Below are 15,986 nucleotides of genomic sequence, written 5' to 3'. Positions count from 1 at the left end.
AATGATGAAACTTAGCTAGATTTTAATGCAAATTGTTGCAAAACGAAGACAGATACAATTTTTTTTTCCCGATTAAAGAAGAGACTCTACCCTTTCTTTTGGTAGGTTCCATGTTTTATAGCAATAGAACAGAATATTCTGTGGACCTGCAAAATCAGTCAAAATCCAGGAAAACAGCCAGGAGCGAAGGGGGTTGCTTCAGTGAAAATGGCTGCTGGGAGTGAATGAGTTAAACTTAAGTGACACAGAGGGTTTCTGTTCCCACTTTGCATTTTCCTCTTCTTTATGTCTTGTCAAGAGTGACACATCCTGTCATTTCAAAATAAGATGAGCAGGTCATCGCCACCTGGACCAAATTGTAAAATTCTACCTATTGTTGTTTTCAACTGGATCTCATCTTTTTTCTTTTTTTTTTAAACTGTATTATTACTATATACTACTAAAAAGGGAAATAGTTGTGTTGCAAAAACTTCTACAAGTTTGTTTGTCCAGCGTTTCTCCCAAGATGCCACAACCTTGTCTTCCTTTCATGAAACTGAATTATCTCCTTTTCTACTGACCTGTGAGCAGTGACAGAGGAGGAAGTCGCCCCAGATGTCAGCCCTCACTACATGTGAACCAAAAGGATGACCGAAATATGAAAAGAATGAAGGGGTCCAGTCAGACACCGAAACCAGTCGGACACTCAACAAAGCCAGCGCCGTCCGACACACCTTTTTAAAATAAGACTTCATTTCACATCCACAGGTCCTAATGACAGATAGAACATATGACCATTTAATGCCAAAGCTCGCAAGTATACATCCAATAAGACATCCTCCGTTTCCAGTTCTGCAGATGGACTTCACCAAGACCTGATGCATCTCCCCTATGTGGACTTTAACGGGCATCTCAATGAGAACGGTCCCCCTGTTGTTTAAACTTACTGAAAATGGTGTTGAAGCATGACCACAACACACAGATGTTGTTGCAGACTTAATATTTCTTTTTGACCTATTTTCTACCCTCTCAACAAACAAACATGGCATTGCATGTAAAGGACAATCTAAATCCATGAGTCTTCGTAATAACTCCTCCCCATCTGCTTCCTCTGCCAGAGATGTTATGAACTGCTAAGAAAAACTAGCGAGTGAATTGATCCTTCCCCCTGCGCCGGTTCAATTTAACTTCTTCCTCATGCGAATTGAAGCAGAGCGAGAGTTGGCGTTGGTACACAAGACCAACATTGAGCAAATTAGCATTGTTCAGTCAACATCACTGCATGTTATGAGGGACATCTCTGAGGTAGCTCCTGTTGTGTAATCATGTGTTGTTAGTAGTCAAGAGCCATCCATCATGATATTCTGTACATTTCTATGAACAATGCACATACTGTATAAACAGATGCTCTTATGTCCTGTCATTCAACCAGACTGAGTCTTTGTTGTGGCCTCATGTTCTTTCTGTTAACAGTTTTATATTAAAGGACTGACTGATATAACTGGACTGCATTGTTATTCAAATGCAAACCAAATGTTTAACTCAATACCTAAAGCACAGTTATTTTGTGCAATTTTTTGTGACCTTAATGACTTTAGTTCTTTAGGAACAATAGCGTGGGGACAGATTTGTTAACAACTAATACAAATTGAAAAACATTTCTAACCATCACCTCACAAAATAAATGAATATAATCTGAACAATCTGTTTATATACTGCCTGCAAGAACAAGGCTCCCAAGGAGATTGTTAATTATTAATTTTTATTTTAACAATATTTATTGCACCTCTACAACTGCCTGTTGAGCACTGGTAGGCATGGGCCAATATTAGTTTCTGACGTTCAGGGTATCACAGTATTAAAATTTCAGCACTAAAATGTAAATTAAAAACTTTTTTTTTCATTGAACAAAATATTTTTCTCAAAATACATATTAAAAAAATGTGCACCACATTACATTTAAATGAATAAATGTTAACATTTTCAAGGCCCACAGAATATTGTGTTTTATGACTATGTAAGTAAGCAAAGAAACTATCAAATGAAAGATTAACCTTTATTCTTTTATCAAACAAAAACAAGTTTGTTTCTACCTTCTTCCATTTTAGTAATCAGCTGTAGTAGAGGCAGTGTGGCTCAGTGTTTGAGTGGCTGTCTCCCATCCTTAAGGTTGTTGGTTCGATCCTCACCACTGGTGACCATGTCGAAGTGTCCTTGAGCAAGACACTGAACCCCGATTTGCTCCCAGTGGACATGGCAGCGTCTTGCGTGTGTGTGTGTGTGTGTGTGTGTGTGTGTGTGCGTGCGTGCGTGCGTGCGTGTGTGAGAGAGAGAATGTGAGGCTTAATTGTAAAGCGCTTTGGGCACCATATAGTGTAGTTAAAGCGCTATATAAAAGCAGTCCATAATCAACAGTACAACATGGGTTGGTTTCATCCAAATCACCTATTTTTGATATATATATTTTTTTTTTCCAAGTGGATTTATTTTTACTGTAACAATATATTTTATGGCAGCAGTGACTCTTATGCTAATAATTTTTGCTTTAGTGACACCTCAAACATTTTGTCCTTTTCTTATATTAAAAAAAAAAACAATGAAAATGTGCTTTTGATGACAAAATAACATCTTGTGGAGAGTAAAGCGACAATTTGCCTTGAACTTATCTCATTACATTTGACAAACTTTACCAACTATTCACACAATTTTGTAATATTATTAAGTCGTGTACCATGCATGTGATTGCGTGGATATATACACGTCCAGCACTTCAATTTTTTAATTGAAATATTCTGTCATCTTTTCTCTTTTTTGACACTCTTTGCAGTAGATTTAACACGCTAAACACTTTTATCAATGACGTGCTTGGAACATTGTATTTCCCCCATGATCCACCATGTTTCTCAAGCATAAGATGCATTTTGACGCATGGTGATCTATCTAATCTAAAAGAAATGCAATGCTGCCTTCTGCAGGCCATAGTTAGTGGGGGGTTTTCCCAACAGCTTAATGATCAAACCGAGTTGGCCAAGCATTTTCTCTGCCAATTCTCATAAAAAAATATATATATATAAAAAAAAAAAACGGAGCTGATGTCACTGGCGTTCAAAGTGTTTAACATTAATTTTACATTGCTCAAGCGAACAAGAAGACATGCATGACGTGTATAGTGTCTTTCGTCTTTCTCCCCTTTCAACTGTTCACCACTCGCATCTGCTCGCCAAGGAGAAAAAAAATGTGAATGACCCCAGTTACGTTAAAGAGGTGTCTCGTTTACTCAGCTCTGCAAAAATCCATCCAGTATCTGAGCCACTTATCCTCACGAGGCCGCATATTGTCACCTGCTTAGAAATTCCCCCAAAAAGAAAAAGAAAAAGAAAAGGTCATATTCCCAGTGGCCAACAGTATTGAAACTTTGGGCCTCTTTGGAAAGTCAAATCTTCTAACCTAGTTTATGCCACCTATCCTTAACCTTTGTTGGATTACGTCATTGTGTTTTGTGTCAAAGAGAAATGAAAGGGTGCTTCCTTTTGAAAATATGGATGGACAGCACGCTTCCACACAAATTCGACTCCACTTTTCCTAACTGACGCCATCGTGCGACGGCAAGTATTGCTGACCAAAGTTCTTAAATTTAAGATATACAGACAGTAATTGTTGTTTTTGTGAAGAACTATGATGATCTTTTTCAATGATTTTAGAATTGCATTCTCAAATAAATAATAGAAGGTTTATAATTTTATTTCTGCCTGTGTGGATCCACACCTTGTTTTCATTGACTATCCACTTGTGACAAAAATAAATAAATAAATGTTTTTTTAAAGTCTTGAGCGTGAAACTTAAGCATCTTTGCGTAGTCTTTCAACTACATCGGTGGCCCGTTGCTTTAAATCTTACTGGCATAAAGAATTGTGGGTAATATCCTTTCATAAAGGATGGTGAGAAGGCATCTTTCCTAAACATTTGTAGAACTCGAATGCTCCTATCCTCCAAGTACTTCCAAGTCAACTCTTCCGGAAAGGACATTTCCTAGGCAAAAACGAGAATCCGAAGAGGCCCAGAAAGGCTTTATAAAACCATGTCAAACCATCAAACCGGTGGTTTCATGAAAATCTAAAATTGAGAATATATAGCTCTAACCCCATTCATTTGGAAAACTCTCTTGCCATGTGATTGCACATGATATCACGGAAAAATACAATTGTTTTTCATATATTGTGAGAAAGTTGCCTCAAAATGTTCATCCTGATGCGAATAGAATGTGCATGATTGCAATGTCAGCTGATAATAAAAATACAGACTCAGGAGGATGGTCCAGCCAAGACTGACACTCCATGATTTGGCACTTAGCAATGTCTCTGGAAGGAGATGGGGGGTGAGCCGATACTGGGGTTTGAGTCTAAGGAGTTGGGTGTCATTCCCACAATTCCGTCACCTTGGGACGTCTCCCCACACAGGAAGTCAAAGTCATCCTCTTTTGAGCCCTGATGCAAACAACAGTAGTGATGGTGCTGATTATAATGACAGATTTCTTAAAAGGAACATATTGATCTCATCTTCTAGTCATCATACCTGACGGACTGTTTTAGTGGCTACCAGCTCCGAGTCCGCTAGCTCCTCCCACACCTGATAGAGGGGCTCTATGAGCCGTCCAGATCTGCACACAAAACAAATGTTGCACTCCAGATGTAATTTACAGATACAGTTAACAACATGTCAAATTTGTATTGAATATTGTGTTCATGATTGTGTTTGTAGTTTGCAGTTGCATAGAGCCGTACTGCATCATGAGATACATGTTCACAACTTCAAATAGTTGCATGAGTGAAAACCGTAAGGAAATTATCTCAATATGATTTAGGACCGATTTTTGATTTAGTTGTGTTGCAACTATTGCTGTACAGTGAAGCACCATTAATAGCTGGGGAAATGTTCCAGACCCACATGCCATAGGTGAAAAGCCAATGCTGCTGCTGTTGCTTTGTTTGTTTTATTAATTTTACCCCACGCACACTCTTTAACATACAAACACAATTCTTAAAGTATTCCTTAGCATAAAGCAAAGTAATGAAACCTAGATTTGAAAACCAAAATGTTCAACCACAAAACGAAAGTCCACTAGCTTAGTGCTAATTTAGTGTTAATGTGAAAAATCATGGATGGCCTGAAGGAATCTCATACTATTATGAATTTATCACACACTGAATAGCAACATATTAAAAGAGTTCATACAACAAATACAATAGTCAAAGGATATCTGCTCATTTTGTCATTACAGATGAGCAGTTGCTATTTTTATTTACATATTCTGCCTGCCACATTTCTTATTTGGTCTATGAGCTGAAAAGGTGTAGGAACACTTGCGGCAGAAACAAAATAAAAATAGTCACGTACCTTTTCAGCAGGTAGGGGTCAAAGGGAAAGAAGCTGTCCAGAGGGTTGGTGTTGGCGCTCACACTGTCGCCTCCTGTTGAGCTGTGCACCACGGGCAGCATGTGGCGGTTGTTCCTCTCCATGATGGTGTAGCAGAACACTACCTGATATTTCCTGAAACAAAAGCAAACACAGCCATACTAAAAAAAAAATAAAAAAAATCTCTGCACGGATCTGCACGATAAACGAGTCATTTATTCGTTTTACAAAACTGAAAGGCTGTTGCAGTCACCTGGTGATGTCTGCAAACATGTTAGTGACCACTGCAAGACACACTTTAAGCGGGTTCATCTGGCACATGACCACCCTCTCCAGGTTCAAACTCTGGAAGTACTCCAAGCCTAGTACACACACACAACATACCATTATTGGACACGAACAATTACAACACTCAACATAAATGAGCACAGTGAGAAAAAAAATTTGTGTGGGGAGTGGGGAGGTGAATAGATGCGATCCATATAGTCCACAGTGTTGCTTTGCTGGCATCTTATGGCTTATATATGCAGTTATAAACTTTCTTGGAGGAGAAATCAATAACGGGGGAATTTTTCGCTCTCCCACGAAAAAGCAGGCGTATTATGCCGAGTGTGTGCGTGTGTAATTCTATAAAGGAAGGTCATGAAAATAGATTAATTGAACATTTAGCATTCTATTGAAAATATGGAACTAATTCTGGGTCAGGGGTATATCAATAGTGTCATATGTTCACAAATTAAACCTTGACACAGACAGCAGAAAGTGGAGAAAAACCACGTGATGTATTATAATGGCAGTTACAATTTTAGTTATATGTGTATATATGTATATATATATATATATGTTTTTATATACACACATATATAAACATATATACATATATATAAACATATATGTATATATCTAAACATATATATATATATATATACATATAAATATATCTAAACATATATATATATCTAAACATATATATATATACATATATATATATACACATATATATATATATATATATATATATATATATAAATATATATAAATATATATATATATATATATATATAAATATATATATATATATAAATAAATATATATATAAATATATATATATAAATATATATATATATTACATTAAAAACATATACATAAAAAACGCTGCAAGCAAGCGTCTGTTTAATTTAGGGGTGAGTGTTGTTATACATTATTAACATTTTTAATACTTTATTTCATATATTAACCATTGTTATACATTATTAACATTTTAATTCTTTATATTAACCATGTTGAAATGTTTTATAGATGTGAAGTAGGTAAAGTAGTTTTGAACTCAGTATAATGTGACCTTAAGATGGGACACATTGTTTGGTCTAGAAGTTCCTTCTCTGTGCGAAAACACATTTCTGTTCGTGAGAGAGAGCGCACACTCATATAACTATGTTACATTAGGAGCTGTTGAGTTCAACTTGTTTGTGAGATTTTGTTATGGGAGAAAATACTGAGAAGTGCCTTGAAAGTATATTTTGACTAGAGACGAATACAACTGTATGTGTGCTGAGAATTCTGTTTTTCAACCTGTATTTTTCCATTATATAACACATTTACTTATTCATGAGGGGCGGTGTTGGAGACACTGTTCTTGCGATTTGATTGTAATAAAGTGTGGGCTCTTCGAAAGAGGAGTGGCATTATTGATCTGAAACTGTAGGAGTTTGATTCAATGATGTAACGGAGATCTCCGGAATAAATCATCCTGCGCAGGAACTCTGTTCATTTCTTATCCCATAATTTGATTTATTGGACACGCAAAAGTATGGATTTTTAATATACCTTCTTCAGTGTCCGCCTCTCTTCTCCTTGTTTTTTTTTTATGGTGTGAGTTTGCAGCAGCTACCGGGGTCATTGCGCACACCGGAGGAGAGGGGCGTCGCTTGGTGTACGACGTTTAAACGAATAGAAAAAAGACAGAACCACTCTTTCTCCCGCAGCGCCTTCCCTTTTTTTTTTCTATAAGAGCCCCTCGAACGCTTCCATTTTTTCACCGGCATCCCGGTGTCCGTGCTAAATACTTAAGCTAATGCTAGCACTATTGCTATCAACAGTTTTAACACGGAAACACTTACCGCTATCTCCGATACAGGGCGCTGTGTGTGACTTTGCAGTCTGTTCCCGAAGCGAATTAGCTGGTGCGAACAAATGTATTTATTTATTTTAAAACGTTGGTGAATATGTGAATGTGCCGATTTTAAGTGTGCCGCACCTCGTCCCGCCGCACGCATCCGTGCCCGCCTGTGCGAACTACATTGACTATAAAGTGCAATCGCACCGCCAGAAAATGCAGTGTTTAATGTACTATTTATTACCCAACATGTCTGCGGTGTGGGCACATTTAAATGTATATTGTGTTTAGTTAAAATGCCAGTGCTAAATAAATATTTTAACAAAATTATAATTTTAATTATTATAATAAATGCAATGATAGTAAAAATTGGCCTAATTTTTTGGGGGGCGTTTCGGTTTTCCGCCAAGCATTTTTCATTTTCGGTTTTGGCCAAACATTTTCATTTCGGTGCATCCCTAAAAAGAACCACTGTTATCGACGTAAAGTTCAAAAGCCAGCACTAGTGATTGGTTGTGGCTGTGTTAGTGCCAATGGCATGGATAACTCACACATCTGTGAAAGCACCATTAATGCTTAAAAATACATACAGGTTTTGGAGAAACATATGCTGCCATCCAAACATCTTTTTCACAGACGTCCCTGCTTATTTCAGCAAGACAATGCCAAACCACATTCTGTACGTGTTACAATAGCGTGGCTTCAAGTAAAAGAGTGTGGGTACTAGACTGGAACTGCCTGCAGTCCAGACCTGTCACCCACTGAAAATGTATGGCGTGGAGACCCCGGACTGTTGAACAGCTGAAGCTGTACATCAAGCAAGAATAGGAAAGAATTCCGCCTACAAAGCTTCAACAATTACTGTCTTCAGTTCCCAAATGTTTATTGAATGTTGTTAAAAGGTGATGTAACACAGAGGTAAACATGACTCTGTCGCAGCTTTTCTGGAACATGTTGCAGCCATGAAACTCTTGAATATTTGCTGAAAACTCTCAAATTGATCAATTTGAACATGAAATATCTTGTTTTTGTAGTCTATTCAATTAAATATAGGTTGAACAAAACTTGCAAATCATTGTATTCTGTTTTTATTTATGTTTAACACAATGTCCCAATTTCATTAGAATTGGGTTTGAATCTGCCAGACAAAACTTTTAGAGCCAAATTGTCATGTCATTGTACTTTGAAGTAAAAAAAAAATGCCACAGGTATCAGTTATGTGCAGTTTTCTGCAAGCTTATAACATTTCCTCAAAACACTGTTGGCTGTTTACTGCTTTGAAGGTATAAATCTTGGTACTTTCTCATTTTACCACATTTGCTTTGACATCATTGCATCATTTACCTGCTGCAACCAATCACACTGTAACTTTTTATTTTTTGTATAAAACATTTGATTCCATATTTTTATTGTTTTCTATTCTCTGTTGTCACATTTGACATATAAGACCAATTAGTGCCTCCTTCAACTGCACTGAAATGGTAATAGGTACTAAAAATAAATAATTCTTCTAAAACAGAAGAAACAGTGTCTAGCGTCATCTTTTAACCAGTAATTGAACAAAGACCCTGCTTGCCCCAGTTGAATAAATCCACCTGACGCCTATTTGAAAAAATATATAAATCATGGTGAGTAAAAGATGTGCACCTTTCTTCATGTTGCCAGCCAGAATGGCTCCATGTCTGAAGACCAGTGTGTAAAAGACAGCCTGGCAGGCGGCGTAGAACGGCCCGTGGAGGCTGATGTCACAGCAGGCCTGCCGTCCTTTACTGTCCTGGCCATCAATATATCGGTGGATCCACGAGATGAGCAGGTCCAGACACGCTCGTACTGTGCTGCAGAACAGAAGGTAGCAGTGCACACTCAATTAGAACAGTAAAACATGCTTCAAAGAAAAATGTGCTCATTTAAACTGCGTTGTAAAAATCACTAAAGCAAAATTGTCAATAATCTTACAGCACAGGGATGAATTTGGCTCTGGCAAGGAAGCTTCCCATGTAGCCCGCAGCAGCCTGACGGAGAACAGCAGGCTGAGATGGACTTTGCAAAATTTTCCACAAGTGCTCCAGAAAAGCCTCGGCTAGGGCCTTAAACAAAGACACGTAATAATAAATACATAGTCATACATTCAACTTAACACAAAGACCCTTTATAAAATAAATACAATGAACAAAACCAGTTAAGAAAAGGATGAGTGATAACTACAGGAACTATTGTTCATGCCGCTTGTAACGTTTCAGTACAGTGTGGGGAGGAGGGAGAGGGAGAGAGGCAAAGGCAGGCAGAGAGAGAGGGAGGGAGAGAAAGAGAGCGAGAGAGATGTTTGTATGTTTTGTTTGTTTCAAATTGTTGCTGTGGCTGACAATGTTGAAAATACATTTTAGGAAATAAAACCTCTTAATTTCTGATGAAAACTTGAGCCTATTTTGCCAATGTTACCAAGGTTACTTATGATGGTGGCGGAGAACACTTCAGAACGACTGATTTAGGCATTTCTTAAAGGGGAAGTCAAGTCAACATTTTCTTTACAATATGTTGTATTCCCCACAATAGTATTCTGATTAATACTGACATTGTGGGATATGAATGAAGCAGAAAAATCCATCTGTTTTTCCCACCTTTGGAGGTGCTTCCATTTTGCCTTGAGCTGTCAAGTGAAAATTATATCACAGCTTGCGAGCAACACAATCAAAACCCAGAAAACAGGTGTGCTGTGATGGTCGTTACCTGAGCCCTAAGGCACTGTGATGTCATTTTCAGTTGACAGCAATTAGCATTTGCACATCATTTGTGTTGGTTTTATACTGGGGGACAAGGAGGAGACTCACCAGCCTGAAGCTGCAGAGGTAGAAGAGCATATACTGGGTGTGACCTGAAGCGTGTGTGGGCAAGATGAGCTTGTCAAACACATCCAACAAGTCCCTGTACAGTTCCTTTGTTCTGTCTGTATGAAGAGTACCTGGAAGTAAAGACAAGGTTGTAAATACCATTGAATAAAATACAGTAAATCAATTAAGGAATTGTATTCTGATGATTACTTCTAACTGTCAAACCAGGAGTGTAGAGACAATAAAATAGTGATGTAATCAGTTACCATTGACATGACAGACATCTTTGATGTATGCCAACAAAATGGTCATGAGCGAGTCAAGCCTCTCAGCCACCGGATGCGCCATGTCTCGCAAATTTGGGGGCTGACCTGTTGGCAAGTCTTCATCCTAACACACACCCAAGCAGACAGGGAAAAACAAGAAGACCACTAAAATAAACTTTACTAAGGATGGACTTACACTTGAGGTTCAAGTGCCCTGTTTTATGCATACAATTCTTGACTGACTACACCAAATCAGTGTGCCGTGGTCATGGACTAACATATGAAAGGACTGTCAATTGAGCCCCTCATGGGTGAAGACAGGGGGGCAGCCATCTTACATTACCACTCTTACTGACAACTTCAATAAGGTTTTCATTGAAAATTAACAGGAACTCTGTAACAAGTAAGGGGGGCCTCTCAAAAGAACAAACTTCACACTTTGTACCAACCATTCAGTTTATTGATCACTCCCAGCAGCCATTTTCACTGAAGCAACCGCCTTCGCTCCCGGCTGTTTAACTGGATATTGACTAATTTTGCAAGGTGCACAGAAATTTCTGTTCTGTTGCTATAAAAATATGGAATCTACCAAAAGAAAGATTAGAGTGTCTTCTGTCGTGAGGAAAAAAAGGATATTTGTATCTGTTTTTGAAAGTGAGTAAAATAATTAGATTAATTTAAAACTGACTAAAGTAAAGACAACTTCATATTTACTTTAAATTCATGAAGCCTGTGACCCATTGACATCCACAAACTTTCATTATCGTGCCGCATGAGGAAGGATCTCCCAATCATTTTAATGATGGCTTCCAGGGTTCTGCTTTAGAAATGGCTATTAAGTCACTGTGTCGGGCCACTCAAAATTCACTGATCAGGTCAGTACAAATTTCTTACAGTACATAAATATGTTGAAAGCATCGCATTATTTACTTTTTAACATTTAATATTCAATATTAGTTTGTTTTATCCACTTTAAGGGATAAATCATCTTTAATCTTTTTGACATGCTTTTTTTAAGTGTCAGGTTAAAGCTGGAACAAGATATAAAGACATGGAAATGTCAAATGTTATTTATTCTGCAAAACAAACAAAATCACACACAAAAATAACTACAGAGAAGTAATATTTTCATGTATGAATATAGTGGGCCAGTGCCAGTTTTAGCAGGGCCAAAAAAGCTTACCGTAGGACCCTGGCATCTTTCTTTTCAATTCCCAGACAAAATATTTTTGCATTCTTTTTTAGTTTTAGTTCCCCATGTCTACTTCATGAGTTCATAAAACTGCCTATCAAAAGGTTTATGTCAAAGAACGTGGTTCTCACCAATACTTTTGCAGGAGAGTGTGATTTGCTCCAGAAGTGCTTTTCACATGAAAGTGCAGGTATTATAAAGAAGAACCAGAAATCACCAAAAGTAAAGCTATTAGTTCAGTGGTCAGTGCCACTTTACTATATTTGCTTCTGTAAACTTAGCATAATATAATGGCAAATTGTATCATATCTTAATAATAAATAGTACCTAGTGAGGATTAGCAGTAAAAAATAAATAAATAAAATAAAAAAAACGGATGAGAGGATGGATGATATTGCATATCAGCATTAGGTATTTTAATGATTCTATGTAATACATGATGTCTATGATGGGTGAATCTGTTACGTACCATTTCAAAGAGGGCCTCTTCAGTGGAGTCGCCTGCCTGCTGGCTTTGTAATATATTCTCTTCGGCCTCTTCGATATCTGAGCGGGATGCACTCACCTACAGTAAAACAGGTGATAATTATTGTGTGTGTTACAGTTCCCATACAACTGTGACATCTTTGGACATAAACATTCTGGGGCCTCAAACCACATTAGCTACCCTTTCATTCTGCTAATGAGATATAATAATGAGCTGTATCAAAATGTCTATCTTCACAAAGAAATCAGTGTTGCATTTTAATATTGTTCAAGGTTTTAAGTAAAGGTTCTATGTGGTGTGCCAAATGATTTGTTGTAGAAGTGAGACTGAATGCCTTCAACTTTTAAATTGCCAAACCACGTTGAGGACACAGGCGGATTTTGGGCCTTAAGATCCAAAATGGTGGGCGCTAAATTGGGTGTTAACTCACTCTAATACAGCAGTGCCCAATTGTTATTGTTTCAAATGAAGATATATATTGACGAGCAAGCAGGGGAAACAAAACAAATTAATTATGCTGAATACAGTTGATGTAAGTTGTGAGAAAACTTTGCATTTTTTTCCAGTTGGTCACATCTTGTGTTCCGTAGCATAGCAGTGTTAAGATGCAGTAGCCAGGCTCCACAAGTTAAGCATTTCTCTTCACACTAGTGACATCCGAGTAGTTTCCAGCAATGACTTGAGGCATTCTGCTTTTTGTAGAAGTTGACCAACCCAAATTAAGACAGAGTGACAAGTGCAGCTGGGACAAACTGGGTAGGTAGCGTTACGGTAGGTGGAAAAGGGGCTTCACACCTACAGAAAATAACAACTTAAGGAGCAGAAGCACTTACATCCAGTTTAAGCATCTGCCCAATGATGATCTCCAGTACGTCTCGTCGAATGTTTGGTATGTACACAGTCACTGTTAGGAGGTTGTGGACGTAGCACTCCTGCAGAGAGAAACAAACATTTCGTATGGACTGGGGCTTTGGAACCAAACATTAGCTGTTTGAAAGATGCTAGTTTGCTTTCTGACTACTGCTGAGGTGCACAGCACATACTGTAAATGTACACTGTGATCTTTACGCTACCAAATAAAATAAGAAGAATATTGTAGTAGGCCCGACAAATATGGATTTTTCTATGCTGATATTTGACAGAATGAAATTCTAATAACTGATCAATCAGCTGATTAATTAAAAAAATATCTGAATAAGGAGTAAAAATAAGGAGTACAGATATAAATCGGATGTGTTTCATTCTCGGTGAGTAGTGCAGTAGTAATTTGGAACTTATAATTAAATAAAATGTTAGAATGAAAGTATGCCTTTTTTGACAACCCGAAATCTTGCCTAGGCACTACTAAATGTTTAACAAAGTGAACATTTTTCGTTTTAAATTCACTATCATGTAATACTCTCCCTTGATTTGAGATCATAGTTTTTGGGGGGGGGGAATGTGTATTCACAGAATTTTACGGTAATAAATAATAACTGCTTAACCCTTTAACAACAATACAGATATGAATCACAGGCACTAAATTTGACTGTTCTTATCCTTTTGCATTTAACTTTAAAACACACAGAAATGTTTGCAAAAATCTGTTTGTTTGTTTATTTATTTATTATTATTATTTTTTTTGGGAGCAATAGATGTTTGAATGTAATTATCTTTGTCTTATGCTGTAATGTGTTAATGTGTGTATAAAGACAAAGCGAAAACGCCTGAAAAAAATGGCAGACTTTTTGCCTATTTTAAACGAGCTAAATCGGCAAGCCGATAATTCTGTCAGGCCACAATATGTAGTGTATTTTTCATTCACTTACCAGTGTTCTGGAGGACTTTTGAACAAAAGGAAAGCTGTCTTGCAAAATGGGCACCAGAAAGTGGCTTGTGCTGAAAAGAAATAGCAGAATATGAAGCACTTCGCAGAGCTAAACTGCTCTACGCTTTCAACTTGACAACATTCTCAAACCTGAATGAATTACACACAAGCAAACGAGTGTAAATGACTTACGATGGGACAAATCTGGTGATGACCTGCAAGGCCTGATGGCACTGGTTGAAATTTCTGGGGAGATCTAAAAAAAAAAAAAAAAAGTTATTGTACAGCAATTATTTTGACTTTGAATAGCACGTCTACATGTACAGTATAGAACAAACATCAAATATTTACCAAACGTCAAACATTCAAACACAGATTCTAGCATTCACACTGGAGACTCTTATTCTATTATAAAACCAAAACCATGTTCTTTCCAAACATTCTTGTTCTCACTACGAGTGTGAACAGCAAAAAAAAAGAAGTAATAGATGCATTAATTATTAGAAAATCCAGTCAGGAAGCTGTGGCCTCTCAAATTGCATAATGCATATTAGAGATGTCAGTGCCAGATGCTCTGGCCTCTTAAATCTGATTATCGGGGCACTGTCAACGCGCACACTACCACTCACACACTCACCTACACAACGGGTTTTTGTTTATATCATCATTTTATACAACACTAAATTTATACATTTCAATGGAATTAAGGAAGGATGGGCACATACTTTCATCGTCATCATCTGAATCTGAGATATCGACTCCTGCTTCACAGATGGCTACTCTTTCTGGAACAAATACACACACACACACATTATTCCTGAAAACACACTCCTTATATTGTGACATGGAAGAAAACTGTAACCTACTGGGCGTAAAGTGGGAGACAACCATTTTGAGACATGCACATAGGAAGACAGTCTGTGCCGACACCAGGTTACTGAGGAAGGCCATGTACTCCTCAACCACTGCTTGGCTCCGGCCCACCCAAGGAAGCCTCTGCAAAAGCCACACAAACAGGACCAGTTACAACACGCAAGCACAGACGATTTATTGTTTAGATATTAAGTCAATGACAATTAAATAAATGCAGTTGCACTATACTGACTAGGATAGTATAGATGAGTTGTTCATGGTCTTTGGTGAGCTGAGCGATACAATTCCGAAATTCTTGTAGCCATGTAATAATCTGTGCATCCTATTAGGACAGAGCACATAAAACAAATCACTGACATGTTGCCATCACAGCAATGCTTCCAGTGCTTCTTGAATACGCTTTACCTTTATCTCAGGGTCAGACAGCTGATGCTTCAGCAGTTCATAGTCACTCAAGTCTCCCTTCAAACAACAAAAACAAAACGGATTCAGACCGATAGAAACAGAAATACAAGTAAATATTGACATTTCAAAAGCGCGACTGCGTTTAATAGTTTCCGAACCCGCTAAGCAAATTTGAGATTGCCACTCACCTGTTTATACTTGGCCAAAGTTTCCACAACACTTCCACCAAATCTGACCGTCTTTAAAGGAGGAGTGTTCAGAAAATCCCGATCTTCTATCTCCATGCTTTCGAGATACACGAGCACTTGTTATTGCAGGGTTAGCTTCTCGAATGAATAGTTTTACGACAGCTGGAGGAAATCATGGCATGGTTTCGTGAATAACTTTAAAATAAATGTCAGTTAGTCTGTGATTAACAATATTCATTGATAATGGGAAATAATATACTACGTTTCGAAGGTAAACGTCTTTCATGAAAGCAAACAACCACATGCGCAGATCCGCTTTAGCCCGAGGAAGCCTCTTCTTCTTCTAATACTTTTAGCGTTTCGTAAGCGTAATGCTGCTCATTTGGGTCATCTAGTGGTTGATAAAGAAAACTGGTTGTTTGATCGTTTAAAT

General features: G+C 37.7%; 2 protein-coding genes across 4 annotated transcripts in view; one reads left to right on the top strand and one right to left on the bottom strand.

Annotated features, from left to right (window-relative positions):
• LOC144042730 (syntaxin-binding protein 4) overlaps window positions 1-1,480 on the top strand; it is a 61,692-nt gene extending 60,212 nt beyond the window's left edge. For all 3 annotated transcript variants that reach the window (XM_077555636.1, XM_077555638.1, XM_077555637.1), the window contains one exon: window positions 571-1,480. In XM_077555636.1, coding sequence (XP_077411762.1) covers window positions 571-617 — 47 coding nt within the window. In that variant the 3' untranslated portion in view covers window positions 618-1,480. The remainder of the gene's footprint in view (window positions 1-570) is intronic.
• Window positions 1,481-2,405: 925 nt separating this feature from the next.
• rrn3 (RRN3 homolog, RNA polymerase I transcription factor) lies at window positions 2,406-15,919 on the bottom strand. Its single transcript, XM_077555639.1, has 17 exons — window positions 15,554-15,919; window positions 15,366-15,422; window positions 15,193-15,282; window positions 14,954-15,083; window positions 14,813-14,872; window positions 14,280-14,343; window positions 14,089-14,158; window positions 13,114-13,212; window positions 12,263-12,358; window positions 10,602-10,725; window positions 10,336-10,466; window positions 9,464-9,594; window positions 9,155-9,342; window positions 5,645-5,753; window positions 5,374-5,526; window positions 4,552-4,636; window positions 2,406-4,463 (listed from the first exon to the last, which is right to left on the bottom strand). Exons 1-17 carry the CDS (start codon window positions 15,647-15,649, stop codon window positions 4,326-4,328), a joined length of 1,821 nt encoding a protein of 606 aa, XP_077411765.1. The 5' UTR covers window positions 15,650-15,919; the 3' UTR covers window positions 2,406-4,325.
• Window positions 15,920-15,986: the final 67 nt, after the last annotated feature.

Source organism: Vanacampus margaritifer, chromosome 2 (genome assembly GCF_051991255.1).
Source record: "Vanacampus margaritifer isolate UIUO_Vmar chromosome 2, RoL_Vmar_1.0, whole genome shotgun sequence".
NCBI lineage: Eukaryota > Metazoa > Chordata > Actinopteri > Syngnathiformes > Syngnathidae > Vanacampus > Vanacampus margaritifer.
Note: the sequence above shows the minus strand (reverse complement) of the source record. Positions and strands in the feature narration are given on the sequence as shown.

Coding starts and splice junctions, on each gene's coding strand:
- rrn3 (XM_077555639.1), bottom strand. CDS start 15,649: ATGGAGATAGAAGATCGGGATTTTCTGAACACTCCTCCTTTAAAGACG. Junction 14,873..14,953: donor TGTCTCCCACTTTACGCCCA/GTAGGTTACAGT, acceptor TATTTGTTCCAG/AAAGAGTAGCCATCTGTGAA. Junction 14,159..14,279: donor ATCACCAGATTTGTCCCATC/GTAAGTCATTTA, acceptor ATTTCTTTTCAG/CACAAGCCACTTTCTGGTGC.